The 23,501-nt window shown below is 47.8% G+C and overlaps 4 protein-coding genes and 1 long non-coding RNA gene across 12 annotated transcripts; 2 read left to right on the forward strand and 3 right to left on the reverse strand.

Annotated features, from left to right (window-relative positions):
* Positions 1-288: 288 nt before the first annotated feature.
* Positions 289-4,941, reverse strand: MLLT11 (MLLT11 transcription factor 7 cofactor). Of its 3 annotated transcripts, XM_077156071.1 has the most exons (3): positions 4,730-4,941; positions 2,168-2,314; positions 289-1,578 (listed from the first exon to the last, which is right to left on the reverse strand). In XM_077156071.1, the coding sequence occupies exon 3, from the start codon at positions 1,570-1,572 to the stop codon at positions 1,300-1,302; it is 273 nt and encodes a 90-aa protein (XP_077012186.1). In that variant the 5' UTR covers positions 1,573-1,578; positions 2,168-2,314; positions 4,730-4,941; the 3' UTR covers positions 289-1,299. The 3 variants fall into 3 exon arrangements, with proteins under 3 accessions (XP_077012186.1, XP_077012184.1, XP_077012185.1); XM_077156069.1 differs by lacking the exon at positions 2,168-2,314 and having other exon boundaries at positions 4,730-4,940; XM_077156070.1 differs by lacking the exons at positions 2,168-2,314; positions 4,730-4,941 and adding an exon at positions 1,670-2,073.
* LOC143679783 (uncharacterized) lies at positions 1,846-3,515 on the forward strand. The gene is made up of 3 exons (XR_013173947.1): positions 1,846-1,973; positions 2,454-2,519; positions 3,379-3,515. It is a non-coding gene; the product is annotated as an uncharacterized LOC143679783 (long non-coding RNA).
* A 708-nt stretch (positions 4,942-5,649) lies between the features above and the next one.
* CDC42SE1 (CDC42 small effector 1) lies at positions 5,650-11,424 on the forward strand. 3 transcript variants are annotated; one of them, XM_077156076.1, is made up of 7 exons: positions 5,650-5,793; positions 6,470-6,569; positions 7,739-7,855; positions 8,959-9,273; positions 9,837-9,947; positions 10,468-10,556; positions 10,841-11,424. In XM_077156076.1, the coding sequence occupies exons 4-6, from the start codon at positions 9,220-9,222 to the stop codon at positions 10,540-10,542; spliced, it is 240 nt and encodes a 79-aa protein (XP_077012191.1). In that variant the 5' UTR covers positions 5,650-5,793; positions 6,470-6,569; positions 7,739-7,855; positions 8,959-9,219; the 3' UTR covers positions 10,543-10,556; positions 10,841-11,424. The 3 variants fall into 3 exon arrangements, with proteins under 3 accessions (XP_077012191.1, XP_077012190.1, XP_077012192.1); XM_077156075.1 differs by lacking the exon at positions 7,739-7,855; XM_077156077.1 differs by lacking the exons at positions 6,470-6,569; positions 7,739-7,855.
* A 1,432-nt stretch (positions 11,425-12,856) lies between these two features.
* Positions 12,857-15,826, reverse strand: C4H1orf56 (chromosome 4 C1orf56 homolog). Of its 3 annotated transcripts, none has more exons than XM_077156072.1 (3): positions 14,648-15,826; positions 14,060-14,149; positions 12,857-13,676 (listed from the first exon to the last, which is right to left on the reverse strand). In XM_077156072.1, exons 1-2 carry the CDS (start codon positions 15,662-15,664, stop codon positions 14,060-14,062), a joined length of 1,107 nt encoding a protein of 368 aa, XP_077012187.1. In that variant the 5' UTR covers positions 15,665-15,826; the 3' UTR covers positions 12,857-13,676. The 3 variants fall into 3 exon arrangements, with proteins under 3 accessions (XP_077012187.1, XP_077012188.1, XP_077012189.1); XM_077156073.1 differs by having other exon boundaries at positions 12,864-13,676; positions 14,126-14,149; XM_077156074.1 differs by lacking the exon at positions 14,060-14,149 and having other exon boundaries at positions 13,388-13,676.
* Positions 15,827-15,868: 42 nt separating this feature from the next.
* On the reverse strand, positions 15,869-23,398 carry BNIPL (BCL2 interacting protein like). 2 transcript variants are annotated; one of them, XM_077156098.1, is made up of 10 exons: positions 22,829-23,398; positions 21,938-22,033; positions 21,671-21,735; positions 21,233-21,457; positions 18,960-19,142; positions 18,674-18,776; positions 18,379-18,510; positions 17,406-17,492; positions 17,130-17,228; positions 15,871-16,636 (listed from the first exon to the last, which is right to left on the reverse strand). In XM_077156098.1, exons 1-10 carry the CDS (start codon positions 22,870-22,872, stop codon positions 16,600-16,602), a joined length of 1,071 nt encoding a protein of 356 aa, XP_077012213.1. In that variant the 5' UTR covers positions 22,873-23,398; the 3' UTR covers positions 15,871-16,599. The 2 variants fall into 2 exon arrangements, with proteins under 2 accessions (XP_077012214.1, XP_077012213.1); XM_077156099.1 differs by lacking the exon at positions 21,938-22,033 and having other exon boundaries at positions 15,869-16,636.
* Positions 23,399-23,501: the final 103 nt, after the last annotated feature.

The raw sequence follows: 23,501 nt of genomic DNA on the forward strand, positions 1-23,501 counted from the left end.
TAGCCTCCTATATTTTGGAGCAGCTAGAAGGAAAAATATGAGAGGATTGCATGGTAGCCCGTGACAGACTCTTGGATCTGTACTATAACCACTTGTTGAAGAGTGCTTTGAAAACTATTGCTTTTTTATTCCTTTGCCTTGTATATATGTTATACTATACAATTAAAAAGTTTAAAAATAATAATAAATATTAGAGTGATAAAACATATAAGCTGACCATGACAGCAAGGCTAATTTCTGAGATCTAAACTGCTCCCCTGTAAACAGAGGAAAATTAGAATTCAGTCCTGGGATTGAATGTCTTTATTAAATAAATGAGTAAATGGCAGCACAGATTAGCAGCAGTAACTCTGGGAGGGGTGAGGACAAGGGGTAGGGGCAAAATGTGGTTGTTCATTCCATAGTCTCAAAGGAGCAGAAGAACTGTCCAGGCCCACTGATCAGCATTATGCATGGCAAATATAAGGAGAAGGCAAGACTGAAATACCAAGCAGGAAACACTGTGCTTTCAAAAGGCTGAACCAAAACCTTATAACTTATCACAATAGTCAGCAAAATTGCATTTTAAGACTTGAAATCTAAATGATTTTCCTCAACTTGGTTTTTCAAACCACAGTTAGGAGCAAAAGCAGGCTTGAAGAAGGAACACATTTCCAGGAAGGGAGCTTTGCTATTTCTGAAATGGTTCAATGCTTTCCCCTGTTTTCACTTTCCATAATATGTCATTTCTTCTTGTTTTACACCTTTGACTACCCCCATTTTGGCTGAGGAAAACAGTGTATTACAAGAATGTGCAGGGATCAAAAAAAGCAAGTCTTATCAATTTAGCCTTTTAGAAATCCTACTGTTTTGAAGCAAATAATCCCAAATTAAAACTCCCAAGGCTTTCTTCATCCCTTGAAGAGATGCTTTTTACTGGGCTGAAACAGGCCACTAGGAAGGTTTGTTCAATCTCTGAAGTTGATAAAATGGAGTAAAACTCAGTCCTCCATTTGGCACTACAGTACTACCCCCTGTAGTGCCCCATCAGGTCTCCTTTTCAGAATTAATACCTGGGGAGATTGGGGAATCCCTTAACCCAATACTACATTGCTCGAACCCTCTATTTTGTGACTTGAAGGCTTGAGAGAAACAGAGAAGATAATAGATAAATATACATAAATAAATAAATAAATAAATACAACTAGCAGATTCATCAGCACCACCTTGACACAATGGAGAGGAGAGAGCAAGATTAAATTGCAAAGGGGAGGAAAGGGAAGACTGACAGCAAGGTGGTGGGAGAGAGGAGGTTTGGCCTTAGAGCAAGTCCAACTCGAAGGAATGGATGCTGGCAATGGGAGCTCTCCAGAAGTTGAAGGTGCTGTACTGGAGGAGGGCATCGCCTTCCGGAGTTTTCTCCCGCTTTGCTTCGGCTGCTGGCCCCGTCATTTTGCCAACGCTGCTGCCTGTGATCTTGTAGGTGGATGTATCTGACAGACCCAGGCCTTCCAGCTCTGACAGATCCAGTTCCGGGATGGGCATCCTCCAAAAAAGAAAGGAGCTGTACTGGCTACTCACAGGGTCCCTCATAGCTCCCTAGAAAGAAACCACTTGTCAGTCTTCATGCTGTAGCAACCTCTTTGTGGCCCATGACCTTTCCTTGCTTATAAACTTCACACCAACATGCCTGGACTGAGTCTCCCCAAGGATAAAACCAGTCTTTCTCTGAACATTCTCCACAAGTGCTGGGCTTTGCACACACCAAAAAACACTCAGGCTGCTGACCAATTTCCCTAACTACAATGAATGCCTTGTCACTCCCATCTGTGAGCTCACAGATATGCCTTAACAGCCTAGCAATGTCTCTCTCCTTCAGAGCAAAATCCAGGTGTTAGAAGAATTTTCCTATGCTATAACAGGATCTCTTTTTTCTAATCTCGGTGCTAAAATATACCTGATTGCGGTGAGACCAACTGGATTGGAAATTCTAGGTAAGGAGAACAAAGTTTAGATTGGAAGGGGAAGGTCCCTTAAAAGAATCAGACACTTTCCCATGGTTTCAAGAGCAGTTCTGTCACCTTTTTTGCTCACCCCACCACCACCCTGATGTTATATGGCTGCAATACCTTCAGCCTCCACCCTCCTACTACCTAACCAAGCAAAGGGGCAAGCAGCATTGCTTTACCTGCTAAAGAACATTCCCGTCTCCAGAAATAGAACCTTGTTTCCAAAGGCCTCCTTCCAACACACTCCATTATTCTCTTCATCCCTGACTCTCCTAAATAGTGGCCTTAAACAAGTTTTAAAATGTCCCATCTAATATGAAATGTCTCTATTAAGACAGAAAAAGAAAACATTAATCTAGAACAGGGTTATATATGAGAGTGTGGGGGCATTATGAGTGGTGAGTGGGTAAACTAGGATGTTTTTAAAATTAAAAGCAAATTCTAAGTGGCCCTTTTTCTTCTTAGATTCAAGCTCCAAAATAAACCCTGGAAACTGAGCATTACTCAGCAGAGAAGATACTTAGAAGGACGGTAATGTGGGGAGGACTGGAGAAGGGTGGGGAAGCATGTTGGAAAGGTGAGGTCATCATCCTACAATATTTAGCTCTGATCATCTCCATAGTCATTTGCAGAGACATGTGCACTGAAAGATATGGAAAATGACTGTAGCTATTAACCAACCCTCTCCATGGACCTGGGGACACAGAGATCCTAAGAAGCAAACCCCAGGAGTCAATAGCATTACTGATTTTTGCCTTCAGGGATTTTTTTTCCCCAATAATTTTATCAATATTTCCCTGGCTTCTTTTATATCCCTCCCTTAAGAGCACACCCCACCCCCACCCCACCCTACCCTCAGAGTTTAGCAGAATGCTGGGCACATAAGAGGCTCTTAAAAAAGTAGAATCATGGCAGGGTGGGGGTGGGGTAAGACTAAAAAATTGTAAAAGTAGAAGACACCTTAGAAATTGTCTAGTGATTTATGAAGTCTTCCGGCCAGTTTGGATAGAACCCTGATCTCAGTTCCCAATCTGATCCCTCTTCAATGTATTGATCATAGATTGCTGCCTACAGCTTTATATAATCCTATACCAAGATTCTCAAAGCTTGCAAGAATTCCTCATTCTTGAAAAACAGCTATTCATTGGGTTAGATGTTGATAGTTTGTGCTTCTAATCTGAATAGTGAAAATGCCAAACGCAGTAGAGAGCAAGCTAGAATCTGAGAAGGGGACAAAGGTTTTTTGGGCAGACTGACTCATTTCTTTTATACCCAGAGTATAAAAACTGCGCAAACAGCCCCTATGTGTTTGGCAGAATTTATTTTGCAAGTAAAAAATACTAAGGGAATTTTTACAAAATATTAAAGGCCTTATGATCTCTGATGACAGTGATCCAGAGAAATGCACAGAAAATGCAAATGCATTCCAGAAAGATACTCATCCAAGCAGACATGGCTTTTAAAATCATGTCAGGATTAGAAGGTAAGATTATACAGAAAATTGAAGCTAAAATATTCATTATATCAATGAAATTTCTGATTTAATATAGTATGGATTTAACATCCACGTTTTTCAAATTTTGCAAAAGGACCCTTTCCAGCTACCTTCCCCCCTGCTCCCCCAATGCTTTCCACCCATGCTCAAGGTGGCATGGTCACTTATCTGTCATTTACTTATCTTAAAGGGCTTAGATAGTATCCTGTACCACAATGTATACTCAATAAAAGCTTCCCACTGTCCTTCATTTAAAATTATCCAGATATTTTAGGCTAAGGTAATTTCTAAATATCACTCCGTATATTCTTAGAGATGCCTGATGAAAGAATATACAGATTAAAAAGACACACCCTTTGTCCAAACCCTCAGTGGGCCTTAGTGAGCCTTAGGGTGTACCCAGCAGACCTTGCTGTGTCATGCAGCCCTGGTGGGGAGGGGAGGGGGAGGGATGCTACAGGGGATGGAAGCTCTGGGGCATTTTCTTATGATTTTGGATTTTCCTGTTAGCCATGTTCTTCCCCTACCTATTCCAATGAGCTGCAAATAAACATCTTTTTCCAGAATCTGTCCCCATACCTAGTTCCTGGGGCTGTACTTGTGTCAATATGGGGTCCAACAGTTCTCCGACACAGAGGCCCACCTTTCCTATCTCAAGCTGCCTCTTTCTTTGGGGTAAAATGTGAGAATGGGAGAAGGAAACCTTTGAGGTCAGGATTACTCTCAATATTATACCATACTCCTCCCCAAATGGAGATAGATAAGTTTGACAAGGGTGAGCACAGAGTTGCAATGAAACACTAAGAAAAATTGGGAAATATAGAGAAGAGGCTGGAGTAAAATAGTAGGGCTAAAGAAAGAGTCATCAAGAAAAAAAACAGGTAGACCGAATTATAATAGCTTAAAAAGGAAGATATAGACTGAAGATGTTAAAATACACAGGACAATGAATTATAGGAAAAGAGACTCAAAATAAGGAGGTAAATGCTGAGAAATAATGCCTAATGTAAAGCTGTTAGAAAATAATGTCTATGGAAAGGACAGCAAGGCATGGATGGAGGTCTTTCAAAAAGAGATGCAAAGCGGCGATTAAATAACTACCCATTGTTCGGAGCGCCCTCTTCCCTCCTCCTGGTCCCCTACCTCATCCTCATTTGGGGTCTACAACCTAACCACAAAGAGGCTGCTCTTCTACCTTTGCAGCCCCCTAGCCCCCACCCCACTCCCTTCCCTCAGTTTATTTTACCTGTTATCTGTGAATTACTAGTGTGCTCCAAGGGTGGAGGGAGCGCCTCGGGGGCTCCGGGTGTGCTCTGGGCTGGAGAAAGAGAGCTGTTGGGTCGCGGTCGGCTTTGTCTTCTCAGTCCCTCTCCCTCGCCAGGGACTGAGCCAGTCTGCTGCCTCCCTGCAGCGCAGCCCCTCCTAAGGAGAGCGGAAGGACTCCCCGCCCCTCTCCCTCCCAGCCTGACTCGGCTAATTCACTCGCCAGGTCCAGACCGCAGGAGGGATCGCGGACTCCCGCATCGCCACAGGCTCACTGGGCTGGACTGTTACATTGCGCCCACTTCCTTCAGCACCCCAAGCTGACTGGGGTGCAATGAATGAGCAGCTAGTTGTCCTTCATTTTCATTGTAGGTTGATGGATTAAGATCTTAATCCTAAATCAACAATGGAAAGAAGGAAGGGTCTTTATTCCTTTAAGTTATGAAGGTGTTTTTGAAAATCAGAAATATTTTCACCCCTCCCCGAACCCTTCCCGACTCGTGTCCCCACCCCCACAGTGAGAAAATAAAACTCGCAGTATTCCATGGCGGGTAGAGCACAAGGGGACGGGGGAGTGGGAGTGGGGAGGGGCGGGCGTTTCTGAGAGTCTGGGGGCTCGGCGGGTCTGGGGTGCGGGGCAGGCAGGCCTCAGCGCCGTTTTGCCCTGCAGCGTCCGATGCGCAAAGGGGACGCGAGGCTCGCGGGTGCGCCCCTCGGGTGCCCAGCCCGCTGCGGGGGCGGCGGCCTTCCGGGGCCTTGGGCCCCGCCGCGCAGGGCCGCCTCTGTCCGGGCCCCCCCACCCCCAAGCCCTCCCCCGAGCCCCGCCGCGCAGGGCCGCCTCCGTCCGGGCGGGGAGCTGCGCGTCCGCGCGGGGCCGGGTTTCGTCAGCGCGTCGCGGCCGTTTCCGCCCTCGGCCGGCCGCACCTCTGCCGGCCCGCCCTCCGCTTCCCCCTGCGAGCCGGGAGCGACCTGGGAACCCCAGCGGGCCGGCGCCGGGTGGGAGGCCCTCGCCAGCTGCGCCGACGCCTCGGAGTGGGAGAGGAGCAGGTGAGGCGGGGGCCGGCCGGGCGCCCGCTCTGCGCGCGGGAGCTGCGGGGCCCGAGGGCGTCGAGGCGCCGAGGGCCCGGGCCGGGCAGGGCTGCCGCCCCCAGGTCCATCCACGCTCGCGCCGCGCGTCGGCCGAGGCCGCTGACGAGGGGACTGGAAGGAGCAGGCTGCGGTGCGGGGAGAGGCGGGGAGGCGGCTCCTCCGGGCCCAGCTCGTCTCGGTGGCGGCGTGTGCCAGGCACAGCCGGGGAGGGCGCGGCCCGGGAAGGCCCCAGTCGGAGACTGAGGCAGCCACAGAAAACAGACGGAGTCCGGAAGATCCCCAGAGAAGTCCCAGTCCGAGCTGGGTTTGGGATATGCAGAGAATCTCTGGATGGGGGGGGGGGGGGGGGGGGCAGAAATGGCGTCCGTGTGATAGTCTGTTGTGTGTGTGGGGGGGGTGTTCAACGCCTGCTTCTCTTTCCCGTTAAGCTCCACCGGCCCCTTCCCGGGGGAAAAGCAGGGCTGCTGCGGGGCCAGATGCTTGTCACTTTGCCCAGACGTGGGGTCCGGCCCCCAGCAGCCTCCTTGTATGGGGGGGTGGGCTCCGCAGTGGGCATCAGCTGCAGCCCGGGGCTTATAGCCAGAACTGTCCAGTCCACTCTCTCAGTTCTCTCTTTTTCTTTCTTTCTCTGCAGCTGCTTCTTGTGAAGGCTTGTCGGGCAGCGGGCTGGAGGATTTGGGGTGGAGGCAGCGGGACCGGGAGAACCGGTTTGGAGCCAGAACAGAACCGGGGAGGTAAGGAGGTGGAACTCTACACATCCTTCTCCCCGCGACCCTTCTCTTACCCCTTTCCCTGCCCTTTCCCCTACAGCTTTGAGGACTCGGAGGCAGGGTCACCTTGAAGGCCTGGAGTTCTCTAAAGCAAGCCTTGCTACCTCGTCTTTCTCTTGCATGGAAGGAGGAAAGAGAAATTCTGGCTTGGGCAGGGAGCCAGGCTGGAGTCCTCCTCTTAAGTCCGACTGCTGTGACCTGGGTGGGTGGGTGGGTATCTTTCTTGGCTCTTTATTTCACTCTTCCTATTGGGAACTCAGAGAGACTGAGTTCTCAGCATTATTCAGCCCAGGCGATGTGGCTTTATGCAGTCTAATCCTGATCCCTCCTGTTTTCCCAGCCTCTCACTGTGGGGCTGAAATAGAGGGCAGTGGATTTGAGAGCCTTTTCCTTCCGAGCTCACCAGCTCAGGACTGCCTTTTTCTTCTCTCTGGCTGCTTTCAAGAAAGAGAGTGGCAGCCAATTGCCTGTACTTCCTTTTCTGGCCTTGCCCACCACCCCACTTACCCTGCCCGGTGTTCACCACACTCTCACTCCACTCCCCAATTCCAGAGTCCCTAATGTCCTGGGGAATGGAATTTCCTGGTCACTTCTCATCGTCATTGGTCATTTCATGCCAAGTCCCACACACACACTTTCCCTTTACCCAGCTCTGGCCAAGTCCCTGGAATAGGAACAGAAACGTCCTTGTTCCTTCTCCTGCCCCTTTCCCTCTCTCTCCTCCTCCTTCCTCTCCCCTCCCAGCACCATCCACTTCTGTCCACTCCAATTTGAACAGGGTTGGGGTGGGGGTGTCCAGGGAGAGTCGTCTCAATAAAGCCTGTCAGTGGGTGGGGTGAAAGGTTTCCTCTGATTCTTCATTGTTTTCTCCATCTCCCCCCCTCAACTCTTAAACAGCCTGCCACCACCACCACCACCATCAGGGCAAACCTTGTGACTGACTTCCCTGCTGACCACAGCTCCCCTTTCGGACAGCTGTGTTCTGACTTGCACCCTGTCTGATTACTCCTCCTCCCTAGTAGTAGGAAGGAAAGTAAGAAAAAGCCCAGCTCCTGGGTCCTTCCCTCTCCTGGAAGCTGTGTCTTGGGATTTGTGTGACCTCACTTCAAGCCTGTTTAAAAAAAAAATCTCAGTTCTTAGATGCATGGAGGGTGCCAGAGCCTCAGAGTTCCGGGCCTGGAAGGAAGAGAGATTCCTGTTCATGCTGTCATGTAATATTCATGTAACTGCTCTGTTTGGAATATTTGTGGGTACGTGAACTGAAGGGCTAGGAAAAGACAGTGCATATAGAAGAAACCCAAACGTGCCCTGCCCTAGCTGGGCAGTAATGGGAAAGGGAGGAAGTTCTTCCTTAGATACTAGGACCATTGGAAAGTTACATGTCTCTGGTTGGCTAATGAACCTTAGGGTGGAGGTGTTAAGGAGGGAGGAGAGAACAGGTCATGGCATGAGGGGAGGAGGAAGGGAGGCCCAGGCCTATAGGGTGTGAGAGAGCAGATTTGGGCATGACAGAACATGTAAAGAGGGTGGGGAGGCTGGAAAAAGATTCCCCATGGGACAAGATACCAGGCACATGTACCTACAACTTATACACAGATCTGTACAGGACACGCAGAGATATGGCCATGCCACACATGTGCAAACAGAGGTGCACACTCAGGAGTGCTGAGAGACAGGACACAGACGCAGGGAGTGCACACAAAGCTCACCACGGATGTCAAGGTCCAGGAATAAAGGAACTGCTAAATGGCTTTGGGAGCAGGTGAATCTCAGTTGAGGGCAACGAACAAGAACAGTGGATGCAAAGAGGGAAGAAATTCCTCACTCTTTCTAGAAAGTCTTTATTGAAGTCCTCTGCCCTGCTCCAGTTGATCTCCTAGGACCTAGATGGTCAAGGCCTGGCTTGTTCTTAAAGAGAATCTTGGAGTTCAGGGCAAGGTAGGGTAAACGGAAGGGACAAGGGTGGAGGCCTTGTTTGTGAAAATGAGAAAAACCACTATTTCCTCTTCAAAATGCTCCTCCCCCTTCTACCCAAACTCAGAGAGAAGGGAGCTGAAACTTGTAGCACCCCAAACTTTGCCCTTTTCTGCCACTATCCCTTGGTCTCTTCCCATCTCTTATCCTAGCCTCTTTCTTCTTCCTTGTTCACTGCTCCTTAATCCTTTGGCATCGTTCTAGTTCAGTCCTTTCTCTGAGGGTCAGATTGTGCGATCCTTATGTTTGGGGATTAGTGTTGTACAGTACTAGGGTCACTAAGGGAGAGCCAGAAAAATGTGGGCACATCAGGTTTTCCAAAGGGAGGAGGGGAATCTCTGATTAACATTTGTTCTCTCTTTTCTTTCTGTTAATCCAGTGTTCCAAACCTGAGGAAGAGATAACCTTGTGCCTGCCTTCACACCCTGCCCTCTGGCCCTGTTAGTCTCTCAGCGTCTGAGATGCCAACTTTTCTGATCAGCTAAGGGTTCTAGGGACTCCACTTTCTCTAGACCCATCCGGCTGAGTACTATCAGAGTGCTGTCATACCTGGGGTCAGTGAGGAGTGGCGGTCAAGGCACCACAACAAGAGCCCTCTGGGGCCTCAGGCAAAGGAGTGAAACTGGAACCATCAGGGAACATGAGTGAATTTTGGCACAAACTTGGCTGCTGCGTGGTAGAGAAACCCCAGCCGGTGAGTCTCCCCACCCCACCCCACCCCAGCATACAGGAATCAGTTACCATATTCTGTGAACCACGTAGGATCTGCTGTCTAAAATGTATACCCCTTGCCTCCCTGTCTGTCGGGATAGTTTCTGTGGCCAAGCTTTATTAGGTATACATATTAGGTATATTAGGTATGTATACCTAATAAAGGGGACTGGGTGATGGAAGAAGTGCTAGCTGTCACTTCCTGTTCCCATCCATTCTGAGCTGGGCAGGGATTGTAGGTAGAGATTGATGCCTGTCAGCTTTCCCCATTGTTTCCTCATCAGCCAGAGGTGTCTTTGACTTGTCTTTTCTTTGTCTACTATTCTACAGCCCCTGCCCTCCCCAGCCTAGTCCTGTCCTCCTGGCGTTTGTGGTTGTTTCCGCCTTGCCTTTCACACACTAGTGATTGCCCTGTCTTTTTGTTATGTCCTCTTTTCCTACCAGGCACTTAGCTCTTCCCTAGTGGTTTTCAAGATTCTTTTCCTTTCCTCGGCTGTGAGTGTGGGAGGGGGCTTCAGACATGATTCCCCTGTCTTGTCCAAGCAGAAGAAGAAGAGGAGACGGATTGACCGGACCATGATTGGGGAACCCATGAATTTCATCCACCTGACTCACATTGGCTCTGGGGAGATGGGTGCTGGAGACGGACTTGCCATGGTAACAAGGGGATGGGGAGAGGTCAATGTGAGTGTGTAGTCTTGAACTGGTCTCCTTTTAGAAGTTTCAAACGGGAGACATAAAAAAAATACTTGATGGTATGATATGTGAATATATCTCAATAAAACTGCTGAAAAAAAATACCCAATGGAAAGCAAGAATCTGAGATTCTAGTTCTGGTTAATAACTGTAACCTGAGACCCTGTACTTCTGGTCTCTGGGCCTGCCATTAGCAGGTTATTCTTCATGGGGCATGGGGGTGGCGTATTTATGTCTTAGAATTAATTGGAGGGCTTTTTCTGAAAATCATAATTCTCTTCCTGATTAAGAACTATCTTGGTATCACAGTAAGTTATTCTGTATTTGGGCATATTGGGGCAGGAAGAAGGCTGACCACTTCTGTTCTAAATAATGTCTAAGATGTCAGTGAGGTAGGGTCAAGCCCTCTGGAGGGTAAAAGAGAGATCTTAATATGAGAGATGGAAGCCCAAGACAGTGTCTTACATGTGCTTTTTCACAGACAGGTGCAGTTCAGGAGCAGATGAGATCCAAGGGAAATCGGGACAGGCCATGGAGCAATTCTAGGGGCTTGTAGCTCCAATAGGAATGGTGAGTGGCTAGAGAAACCCACCCAACACCTCCAGCTCCCTACCAACACATCCTGTTCACTGCCTCAGAACCCTCATCTCCTGGTGCAAGAATGGGACATAAAGGGGGTTGAGAAAATTAGAATGGAAGATTCAAGAATGTAAATTCCAGAAAAGCAGAGGGGGTCGTGCAGATAGGTAGAAACACTAGAAAAGAATAGTTAAGGGTCTGCACTAGGTGATGTCTTCTCCCTAAGGCCTCTGTTTTCTTAGAAGCGGATCTTCCTTTTATTTTTTTAAATCCAGGTTCTGCCGTCTTGCAATCCCTACTGTGTCCAGCCCAGAAGAGATGCTGCCCCTACCAAACCCCCCTAGAACCAGTTACCTACGGCCCCTTTTTCCCGTCTGCCTAACAGTGCCTCAAACGGCTTGGGGGCTGGACTCCCTCTACTCCCTCTGGCTATAGCCCCTCCTGGAGATGGGGTTTAGGCAGCAGGACTGACCAAGTGACTACTCGTTGGCCAGAGGCACTCAGCTGAAGCACTGGACACCCTCAGGTCTGAGATAGGAGTTCTCCGGAAACCTGGAATGAGTTCTGGTCTCCTGAATGATGGTCTGGGTACCAGGTGTTTTTAAACTCTTACTATGGAACTCTTAAATGGGGTAGGTGGGTGAGATTACAAAGCTGAAGCTGGTTTTGCTGAAAAGCTCCCTACCTCCCTGCTCTTCCCCACCCTTTCCCTTTCTCTTCCTGGAATGAATTGAAGCAGATTTCAGGCAGGGGCTAAGTGACTACTTCCAAGTCCACTCTTTAGATTGCAGACCTTAAGCTCACAGCCCCGCAATATCTCTCTGCCAGTAACAGGATCTTTCTCTAGTTAGGCCTGTAACCTAAGTTGCTGTAGCATTATTTGTTCCCCAGTAACTTTCCTTTTTTTTTTAATTAATTAAAATATTAATTTAAGATGAGTTTTCTTAATTACTCCCATCTTACTACTACCTCTGCCCTTCACTCCATCCCTATTAGGAACCTTATTGTTTCCCACTGAATAAGATTTAAGAGGTAGATCTTTGCTTGATGACCACTCCTTTCACTCATTTAAGTCCTGGGGACCTGGCCTGCCCTCTGCCAACCTCTCTGCTGGCCCAGGTGAGGGGAGGTAAAGCAGTCTGGAGAGAAACCTAGAAGGCAGCAAAATGAGGCATTATATCTCAGGGAGGACTTCCTGACGTTGAGGATGGGAGGGTAGAGACCAGCATGTTGAAAACAAGCACTGTGAATTGAGGGGCCTAAAGATCCTCACAGCATGGAAACACAGAGGCTCTAGAGCAAGGTCTCCTGATCTAGGCACTTGTGATGTTTTGGCCTGGGTACCTGTAGTGGGGGGGCTGCCCTTGCATTATAGGAGGTTAAGGAGCATCCCTGGCCCACCCTAGTTTGTGACAACCAAAAATGTTTCCAGACATTGCCAAATGTGCCCTAGTGGACACAGCTCTAGAATAAAGATTTTTTTCTCATGTGATTTCTACCCACCCCCACCCCCACTTCCATCCCACTGCCTACCCTAAGGCTGAGCATGAACTAGGATCCCTTGTACAGTAGGGTGGGTAGAGCTGCACTTATCGCCAAACAATTCCTTATTCAGTGTGTTCATGTGCTTGCCTGGGTTCGTGTCTCTGATGGTCATGTACCATGCTCCTTCATTCTGTCTGGAGGGGGGGTTCCTACAAAACAGAGTTATGATGGGGGTAGGAAGAGGGGAGAGAAAAGCAGTAGTGCTGAATACACCCCAGCTTGTCCTCCCCAAATTTTAAGCTGTATTTCTGTGCCCAAATCCTGGAACCAGACACATAAAACTCAGGGAGTTTTGTCTGAAGACCAGGTCCCACTTCCACCAGACTGAAGAGCCTGCTTTAGGTGGGAAAGCAATATGGAGCAGGGTCTTTAAGCACCTTTAGTTTTCTCAGGTGTTCTATGTTCTGGTTCTTCTTACAGGGTGATTTATTTGGGAAGGCAGAACAAGACAAATGTCTCCTGCCTACTCGGAGACAAGAAGGCTGGGGTGTTTCATTAGCTCTGTAATTTAAAAAATATCCTGTTGTTAGTGGGGGTAAGGAACATGGGCAGATCCACTCTTCTAATTCCATCATCTACTGGGTTTGTCTCCACCTACGGTGACTGTGGTTCTAATTTTTACAAATGCCAGTATATTTTCTGCAGTTTTGCAGGGTCTAACATTGGCCATAGAGATATATTCCCAATTTACTCTCAGTTCCAGTCAAGCTGGTTGCTCTGAAAATAACTCATCTTGTTACATTAAGTAGCTCAATAACCTGAGGGCTTTACTAGATCTGAAGGGTTAACAACATAGGGTAGAAAGGTGGGGGACGGCCCAAATTTTCTGGTTTCCTGTCTTCAGTCTCGTTCAGCCTCCTATCTGTCCTTTGGACCCGGCTTTCCCTCTCCTTTGGTGCTGTTGCCTTTAGCTACCTTTTCTAACGTGTATGCTACCATCACTTGGGAATGGGTTTGAGAATCATAATTTATAGTAAAAAAGTGTTGGACTTTTAAATGCCTTTTTTTCAAATAAAAGTTTTTTAAGCAAAATAATTGCAGAGTAATCACTACAGGTGTGTGTTGGGCTAAAGGATAGATAGGGCCCCAATGATGGTAACTCTTTAAAGTGGCTGAGATGGAATTTTGTGCCAACATTGCCCTTTCTGAGGCAAGAGGGCCATGTATTGTGAAGGCAAGGCAAAGATCACCATCTTTGAAGGGCTCCACTCACTCTTCCTATCCCCCTTTCTTAGTGTGCGACTGGGATTTTTCATCTTTAAAGATGTACTTGTTTAAAAACAACTGGGAAAAGGAGGAAAATGAGCAACATCACATTTGATCCTGGGGGTCAAGGAGTTGGGCACTAAGCCAGATGCTGCCAGTCTGGTCAGCCTTGTAGTTTGAGAGGTCTCTCCCCTCTCAGATACCTCTGTAAAAAGACACAAGACCAAACGATTTTTTTTTTCAGTTTTGTTTTTCTGTACTAAAAATATCCAGTGGGTGCTGGGATTGAAAGAGGAAGAGAGGTTGAGATGCTGACACCTTCTGTGGATGAAGTGCCCATTATCTCTGTTTTCTGTCTATCTGGGGAAGGAAGAAAAATAGAGAAAAGGGGAAATTACAACCACATCTATATTTTCCCTTCCTTGCTTCATCTCCCTCTTGGAACACACTCTTATTCCCTCAAAACTTCTCCCTCACTAATGCTCCTTGTTTATATTCAGTCATGATATTGGACATACAAGGAGAAGGATAAAAACAAATTGCCAAAGTGACGAAATATAGCACATTGTATGCCCTTCCTCCCCAAAGAATCTGTCATTGTATCAATTTAGAATACTTTATCGGGTCAATCAAACTTTTGGTAACTCCTGGTCCAGCAGGGGACTGCCCTTCCTCGAGAATTCTCAGGTTGCTGGGAAGAATCCCCAAAGGGCAGTTCTTTGGGGTGCACTATAGGGCGACACCTATAGTCGTGGGCTCTGGGTTAGACAATCCCAGGTTTGAATCCCACGTGTGGCTCTGCCACTTACTCCTTTGTAAACCCGTTTCTTCATCTGAAAAGAGAAGATAGGTAATAAATAAAAAAAAAATTAAAAAAAAAAGATAGGATAATATCTCGTAGGATTGTAGTGAGGATTGATCAGTTAGCACACAGTAATACCTCGAATATTGTCCATGGTACTGTTTAGCTGCATTAATAAGTGGACAACAAAATGGTTAATGAAATATTTGATCCCTCTATAACCATTATCTGTACATCAAGAGTCTTTATGTATTTACAGTCTTAACTATTTGGTTAGTAACCATCTAATGACTAATAAAGCATGTGGCCTGTTAACCAATCAGCAGTTGCTCAAGAAATAAAATACGACTGGGATTAACAGCCAACAACAATACCAATCAGTAAACAATGTATACTATGAATTGATAATCTAGCAGATAAGTCAGTAACAGTTCACGAGAGTGTACTGTCTGACATAGCAAGAGGGTTTTGGATATAAGGAATTTACAGATTCATGAAAAAAGATCCTGGCATATCACCCCACACTTACTGGTTGCATCTCTGTGAACACGGAAGAGAGGCTGTTCCAAATATCCTCCAGTCCAATCCTGACCCGTTTCCAAAAAACAAGAGCGGGGCTGGGGCTGGGGCTGGGGCTGGGGCTGGGGCTGGGGCTGGGGCTGGAACTGGGGCTGGGGCTGGGGCTGAGTCTGGAGTTGGGCTGTGCCCTAGACTTGCAATCTGGACAGAGATCTGCGTCCAGGGGGCACTCCTCACGATCCCGGTTGCAGGGACACTGCTGGTAGGTGCACGGCCGGTGCTCCGTGCGGATTTGGCTCAGCGCGCCAGCCCGAAGGCGCCCGGCCAGGCCCTGCAGCTTGCCCGCCCGGGTGCGGCTCATGGTGCCCGCTTTGCAGTGGCAGTGCCACGGGCCCCAGGGCATTAGCACCAGCCGCAGCTCTTCGGCAGGCGGCATGGCCGTGTTCGAGGGCGGAGGCCAGGGGTTAGGGGTGGCCCCAGCCGTCGACCACTGGTTCAGGCTGACGTCGGTGACCGGCTGGTCGGTGGAGGACCTCGACGAGGGGGGGGGCAGGCCTGTGGTCAGCCTGATCTCGGGCGGCTGGGAATTCGCGCGAAACCTCGTGCTGGGCGCCTCAGTTGTACGGGTCATTTTGCGGGCCCCGGCTTTGTTGGAGTTGTTCTTTCCGGCGTCAATCACGACCTCCTCCTCCAGGGCCCCCTCCTCCTCCCCGGACCCCTGCGGCCGGGTGACGCCGGTGGCCACCGAGGCGGCCAGGAGCTCGGCGGCGGCCGGAACCGCCAGGCGGTCGGCGGTGGCGGCGGCGTCGTCGGCGTCTTCCTCCTCCTCATCCTCCAGCGTTAGCCTCGTTTTCGGGCTCCGACTGGTTCGGGCGGTGGGCGCGGAGCTGCCGGCCACTAGGCCCCCGAAGTGGAAACTGACCCGCTGCAGCCCTACGGGTTCCTGGGTCTGCTCCTCGGCCCCCGCCGCTCGGAGCCCCAGGCTCAGCAGCAAGGCCCAGAGCAGCGCGCCGGCGGCGGGGACCATGGGGCCGGGCGCTCGGGGCTGGGAGGGGGCCAACTGCGGAGCCCGGGCGCCTACCTTCGCTCCTTCCCTTCCGCTCTCGACCCGCCGGGGCGTTTGAACCGAGGCGCGCGGAGGGCCGTCCCCGCGCCCCCCGAGCCCCGCGCCTGGCCACCCGCCCTCGGCCCCGCGCCCCCGCCCCGCCCGGCGCCCCGCCCCGCAGCCTGGCGGCCGAGCTGAGCGTCCCAGGGAACCCCGGCAGGAGAACCCTGTGGCAGAACTGGGAGGCGGATGGTGATGTAAGGGGCCGAAAGAAGTGTGGCTTATTTCCGCGGCCCAGTGCTTAACTCATCGCAGTTTATTAAACCGCTATACATCTGAATTTACTGAAGAGAGCAAGCATCCAGGTTTGAAAGCACGCCTTCCCAGGGTCACAGGCAGCAGCCAGGCCTAGGAAGGAAAGCAGGCACACAGCAGTCCTTCACGAGTTGATTCGGGCCGCTTGGGACCCGCGCTGTCTCCGGACCCTCCGCGGGCAGGGGTTAAGCCCAGCTCTTCCCTCACCTTCACAAACTGCTGCCAAGCCCTAGGCGGAAAGGACTACAGCCCTTTCATTCGGGAGGGGGGCGGAATGAGACCCAAAGGGATGAAGAAATAAACCCAACGTTCTAACGTTCTACAGCCAAAGCAGGACTAAAACCCAAAGCTCCCCACTGCCCGTACAAAATGCTTTTGCCACTGCCCTCGGCCTCCCTCCCCCACAGGTGAAATGAAAGTCACCCAGCAGCTGAAGGCAGGGTCATGGAAGGGATGAAACCCCGTGGAGATGTGAAGAGCCAGTCAGTGCCAGTAGAGTCGAGGATGAGACAGTTTACAAAAACAGCTGAGATGTTTCAGGGACTAGGGGACAGGCAGATCAATATTTTCACTTGGTCCTAAGGCCCTTTATCAGTCCCGGGCTAGGCCCTTCCCGAGGCACGGAGATTCTGGTCCAGCCTAGAACAAAGATAGGGGGTGGGGAGCAGAGTGGCAGACGGACAAGATGGTCTGGGTCTTACTGGTCTGGGGAGAGAAGCCAGATGAACTGGAAGAGCTGGATGATGGGATGCTTGAGTCATCATTTAGGATCCTCTACTCCCCTGTACCCCTCTCCCGCTGGATATACTCTCCTATTCACTACCAACATATCCCTTCCTAATTTCTACAGCTGGACTGAATCTCCTCTAACCCCTGTATTGTGATTATTCTTTTATTCTTTGGTGCCTCAGCACTTTTCTGTGCAGTTTTTCCATCTGTTCTTGGTAGATGCAGTAGTTTCCTTAATTTCGACTTGGAACATATTGCAGTTTGTTTTCCCATATACCCTGAAGCAGCTGAAAGCAGGGCCTCAATCTTTTAGCTCTTTTCTATCTCCCCCAAAGCATTAAGAAAGTGGGGATTGGCTTTCCACATCCCACCCCAAACCTTCATTCTTAAGCTCAGCACTCACTGTCTGACAGCTTCAGGGATGTGGACTTGATCCAAAGAGATGAGTTGTGCCAGCTCCCCTAGGCTGTCCAGAAAACGAATCTTTCGTGTGAACTTGGAGCTGAAAGAGGGGTTAAACCAGTGTGTGTTTGGTACTGGGAAGAGAGCTCCTGGATACTCTTACAAAGGGAAATGCAGTGGTTACAGCTGGAAAGGGTCAGGGTGGGACAAGATCTTTTTTATCTTGAGTTTGAAATTGGGGAAAGAGGGAAGGGGCCCTTGTCCCCAGGGCGAGTACCTGATGAAAGGCCGAAGCAATGCCAGAAATGCCTTCATGTACCACGTGGCATGGACAACCACGAGGGCCCGCAGGTTTTTCCGGAGCCTGAAGAAGAATGTGAGATTATCCTAGTACTTCCACCTTTGTGCCTGAAGATCAGGTGGAGCTATCTAATGGATATCTGGTAGAGTACTTTAACTTCCTTATTTCTAGATTTCTGGGACCTATCTGTCCCAGAAATTTAGCTGCAATCTCAGCCCCATCCACCTTATTTATTAGCCCCCCATGCTCCTCATTTTTAGAAAACTCTCCTTTCAGAATCCCGCCTCCTGGTTTTGGCTACCCTACTTCTCTCCTGTGCCCTTACCTCACATAAGTTCTTTGTTCCCTTCCATATTCCTGTACCTTTTTTTACTTTTGTTCCATCCCTCCATGATCAGAACTATTTACAAAACTCCAGGTGGGAAAAGACCAGTAAGGAGGGAAAAAAGGAATGGGGCAGGAAGAAAGAGAAAAGTGAGCAAAGAAAGATGGTAGAAACAATGGAAAAAAAAGGAACATCACGGGTTAAAAGGACACGTGGCTCAGTGATGAAGTAAAAAAAGAAAAGAAGACAATGGAGATGTGGAAATTTAAATAAAGAGCAAAACTAGGAGAAAATGAAGAGCGCCTTCTACATGTCAGGCAAAATACTATATTATTGACTTGATTTTCACACATACCCAGTGGCAAAGCAATTGTATTATCATTTCCATTTTGCAGATAGAGAAACTGAGGCCCAGACAGGTTAAGTGATTTGGCCTAGGTCATAAATGTTAAAGATTTGAAACCAGATTTTTCTTACTCCAAGAGAGGACAGAAGATAGGACAGAGCTAGAAAGGGATGTAGAAGAATACAGAAAGAGTGGAAGGGACTAAATGGCAGAAGTAAGAATGAAAAGATGGAAAAAAGATTAAGAGGGTTGGAGCCCTTTTGTCTTAAGAGTCTCACCGCCGATCCAGGGTATGGTAACACTGGCGCATCCAGCTCAGCGTTGGAACCTGGGCCCTGCTTGTGCCTCCGCTCAAGTGAACAAGCAGATAATTTTCAGCAACTAGTAGCTCCAGAGTTCCCACTATATACCTGTAGGGATGAAATTACCAGGGAAGGTGTGTGTGTCGGGCAATGGGGAATGAGAGGGACATTATTATAGACTCTGTAATCAACTACTGATCTTGGAAGTGGTTCTTTCTTTGCCTTTTCTTCCTGAACAACCTCTCTGCCTGTCTTTGGGCTCCCACCTCACCTAAACAAGTGTTCCATGACGTAGGTGTAGTTGGGGATGCTGCTTCTGGGTAGATAACAGGAAGCAAAGAGGATGACAGCATTGAGGCCATCACCATGGTAACCTGAGGTGCATACAGGGAAAATTCATTATCAACAAAGAGCCAAGTGCATTTATACAGGTTGAGGGAGTCTTGAGGTCTCTGGAAATTATAGGAAGGATTTTGAACCCAATAACTGAGTTCTCAGTTTTGCATTTTTTTCCAAGAATCCACAGTTCTTACCCCTCTACTTATGCCAGCCAATACCTCCATGAGATAGGACTTTCTTATAGGGTTCAATGACAGTCATGTCCACTCGCTGCTCCTGCTGTCCTGTTCGGAATACCCTCCAACGGCGACCATCTTCTCCAGCCACATCCCACATACATCCCCGGCCCAGGCTTTCAGCTGCCTCACTGGCCCCCATGCTCTCTGTTCGGGGCAGCTCATCTAAAAGAGAAGGATGGGGAAAGATCAACAAGGCAGAATTCCTACCTTACATATTTTTAATATTTCCCAGATTCTTAGAGTTTACTACTCCAACCTTTTATTCTTCAACTTTTTCCTTGACTCTTCATGCCTAATTTGTCCAATCAACTCAATCCCTTCCTGGTTCCTCCCCACTGTATCTCATTCATTACCCCTGCCTTCTCATTAAATTATGGCTCTGGGATGATCTTGCACTATGGCAGGTCTATGGCCATTGCTAGTACAGTTTCTTCTAGACTCTCTTTCTTTACATGCTTTTCCCTAGATGAGCTAATCCATTCCCATGTCTTTAATTACCACTAGTAAGGTAAAGATTCCAAAATCTGCCCTCTAACCCAGACTTCTTTCCTAACTCCAGACCCATATCCCTAAATGCCTAGAGTGGACATTGTCACTGTCATCTCCAATTCACCAGGCCCAAAGTGGAATTCAGACACATTCTCTTCTCCCCCTCCCCCATGGTTCCTGTCTACATGAATTATCCCATCATTCATCTAGCTACCTGAAAGAGAAAATTGTGTGTCATCTGAGACTCTTCTCTGTCAGCCCTAAAACTAACTGGACCCTACATCCTTTTCCACCTGCCTCCATACTTTTCTTTCATCATCTTCTCCACTACTATGGTCCTGGTTCATGTTATTAGTGTTCTCACCAAGACTTCATACTAGCTTCCTAACTGGTGTCCATGCTTCCAGTCTTGAGCTCCTTCACTCCACTCCCTACACCACTGCCAGAGCAGGCTGTCTTTTCTCCCCTACTATATATCCACCATTCTGCCCAATCTTTCAATAGCAATTGAAAGAGCTTCCTCATTAAAAAAAATAGTTGCATAGTAGTAAATTGTATAGGTGTACAATTACAGAGTTAATACTGTACTGATGGAACTTCAGGTTGTTTCCAATTTTTTCAGAGCCATCAAATTTGATCATGTTACTCCCTTTACGATTCCCCATTGCTTCTAGGCAAAATCTTGGCATGACAGTAAGGGCCTCCGTGAATTGACCCTTACCTACTATTCCCAGCATTTTCTTTTGTCATTGTTTCTTCATCTCCACAGCTGAATAGCCATGCTATACTCAAGTTGCTTCTTCTACCTAGAATGCACTCTCTCCAACTACCTAATGGACATCAACTTTAGCTTTCAAAAATTCATCTCAATAATGAAAACCTTGTGTCTGATGCTCCTTTTATCTACCTTATCAACAGACGAGAAAAACATATGGAATAAAAATAAATAATAGGGGGAACAAATGTTAAAATAAATTGAGTGTGAAATGCTAGTGATCAATGAAAGGGAGGGGTAAGGGGTATGGTATGTATAAATTTTTTTTCTGTTTTCATTTTATTTCTTTTTCTGAATAGATGTAAATGTTCCAAGAAATGATCATGATGATGAATATGCAACTATGTGATGATATTGTGAATTACTGATTATATATGTAGAACGGAATAATCATATGTTAGAAATGTTTGTGTTTCTTTCTTGTCATATTTTTAAAAAATTTTTAAAATTAATTTAAAAATCAAAAAAAATTCATCTAAAGCAGGAGTGGGCCACAGTGGCTCAGTATCAGAGTTCTTGCTTGCCATGCTGGAGACCCGGGTTCAATTCCCGGTGCCTGCCATGCAAAAAAAAATCATCTCAGAATCACCTCTCCGCAGACCCGACCTTTTCCTTCTCTATGCCTGCGATGTAACTTATATACATGTACATCATAACCCTTAATTGCACCCATTTCCTGAGGGTAGGGACTATCTTATTCATCTTATAACCCCAGTCCTAGCTCAGTGATAGCATGAAACATCGTTCAATAAAGCTTTCCTCCAAAAATAGAGGATTCCATCTTCTACTAACTATTCTTACATTCAATCTGTAAGCTCTACCTTTCCATTCTGAGGAAATTGATTTTGTGGCCTTACCTCATGGTCCTCACCTTGCTAGTTCTATTTTCAGTCCCATTAAATCCATCCTGGGCTTCTTTAACACTGGATTCTACTACTACTACTACTGGCTTCTACTATTACTAACAAACCCCAAGTTTGTTTCCCACCTTCCCATTCAAATTCATGTCCACTGTCCAACTGCTCCGAGTCTGAAGGCGTCTCCAATTCATCTATCTCCAGGTCAGAACTGCCATCAGGAGAGGAAGGTGCAGAGTGAATGGGAGAAGTTTCATTATCTCCTGTCCCCTCAGTCAGATTCAGCTGCAACTCTGGGGCAGAAAGACGCTTACGCATGGGGCGATGGCCACACAAGGCTAAAGTGCTGGGAGTACCTGGGGTTAAAGGAGGGGAGAAAAAAATAGAAAGATGCATGTGTGTTGCGGGGAGGAGACCTGATTATAATTCCTATATATGAAATAATATGGGGTCAACTCTGGAGAAGGATGGACGCAGGACACTCGGGAAAGCAGAAGTAGAATTGACAAGGGACAGCCCTTTGCTAGACTAGAATTGGGAATTTGAGGCCTACTCTCTACTTCACCTACCTGCCTGTGAGCCTCCTTTGGAGTCTTCAGGATCTTCAGAAGGGCCAGCCTCCTCCGGAAGCAATCTAGAGAGGAAGTGATTAAAAGGGGCAGTGATGTGGGTTGAAGGCATCCAACCAGGTGTCAATTTATCAATTCTCTCTACCTGCTATGATTTTATTGCCTCTTTCTTTTTTCCCTTTCTTTTCTTCAAGTCCTAATTCACCATCCCTGCCCTCCATTTGTGACCAATCCCCCCTTCTCCCAACCTCCTTCGCACTTTCTCACCGGGGGAATTCTTCATCCTGCCATTCTTCCTTCAACTCCAGCTCCCCAAGTCTCAAGGCTGCTCCTAGTTCTGCTGCTTCTGTGTTCTCCCTGGCCCTAAGATAGTCCCCCAAGAGAGGATTTTCATGAGACGATAATCTAGGCAGTGTCTTAAGGAACTGGTAGAAAAGACTGTATTGAAGAATTAAGGAACAGAGCAGAGGAAAGGCCTTAAAAAGAACTCAGATCTCTTATCTCCTAGACAAATGTTTCTCCCAACTTCACCATTTGCTGGAAGATTACTTGTACTGTTGGGTTTAGGAACGGTGGAAGAATGCACTACGAAGCTAATCATTTTTATTTCTAAGGCAATTGCTCTACCTGCCAAGTAGAGGGCAGAGGTGTTCCGCATTATAAAGGGTTGGAACCTAGAGAGATCCGCCCAGTGGTCAAGGGACAAAGTTGCACCTAGTCAGGCCTGCCTTCCCTCCACCATGCTGGGGAGTGGCTAGAGAAACCATGGCCTAGGTGGAAGGGTGGGGGGAGGTAGGGGGAAGAGAGATGAGCTGGGATGGGGAACCTGGACCTCATCTCATTTCTGGGTTAGCTTTCCTGATGGTCATTCTGGAGGGAGGGGGATGGAAAACAAAGATCACGGGTAGATTCATCAGATAAAATATTGAAACTTCCTTTCTTTTTTTGGCCAGGGAATTATTCTGGAATTCCATTTCTCATTTCCCATACCACACGAATACTTCCTACTTAAAGCCACTCTAAGCTGTTCTCTGCAAATTAATTGTTACAGTTTCATCTACTCCAGGAACCCTGAGATCTGACCTATAAGAGTGGGACAGTGGGAAAGTCCCTCAGACTATTCACTCCCCATTTCCAAAAAAGTAAGCCAATACTCACCCAAAATCTAGTGCGTTTTCCTCTGCTTCTTGTATAGTTCCCATCTTCTAAGTCTTCCTGCCTCCTTCTGTTAAACACTTGGAATTGTTGGGGAGCTGGAGTGGCCAGCTCCCCAACACTTCTTTACCCTTTTTCTGTCTCAGCTGCTGTTGCTATTGCCTCCAAGGAGGAGGGAGGTGTGAAAGGGAAGTAAACTCATCTTCAAACAGGTTTTGCTACCTCTTCTCCCAAGGAGCAGGTTTGTCCAAAAGAAAAACCCTGCCTCCCGTGTGGGGGCGGGTTTTGGGGAGAAGAGTGCATTTCCTAGGGTGACTAGTCTTGGGTGAGTCCAGGAAGCTAATTTGTTCTTCTTTCCAGACCCCTTATAACCTTCTGGAAGCAACTTTGTTTAAAAAGGAACTGTAGTAGCCATTTAGGTTATAAGACTATGTTGGGCCTACTTTTTGAGCATAAACAGAATTGGGAAGAGAGAAGTTTGTTATAAGGAGAGTTCTGGTAGAAAAACAAGCTAAAGGAAAGGCTGAGAATGAGGGAAGTTGGAAGCCTGTGCTGCTCCTTATTCCCAAAAAAGTGTCATCAGAAAGAAGACAGTAAGTATAACAGGAAGAAGGGACATGAATCTTTAGGAGGCTAAAACAATTATCATAGGGAAAGACCCAGTTATAATTATAAA

Source organism: Tamandua tetradactyla, chromosome 4 (genome assembly GCF_023851605.1).
Source record: "Tamandua tetradactyla isolate mTamTet1 chromosome 4, mTamTet1.pri, whole genome shotgun sequence".
Lineage (NCBI taxonomy): Eukaryota > Metazoa > Chordata > Mammalia > Pilosa > Myrmecophagidae > Tamandua > Tamandua tetradactyla.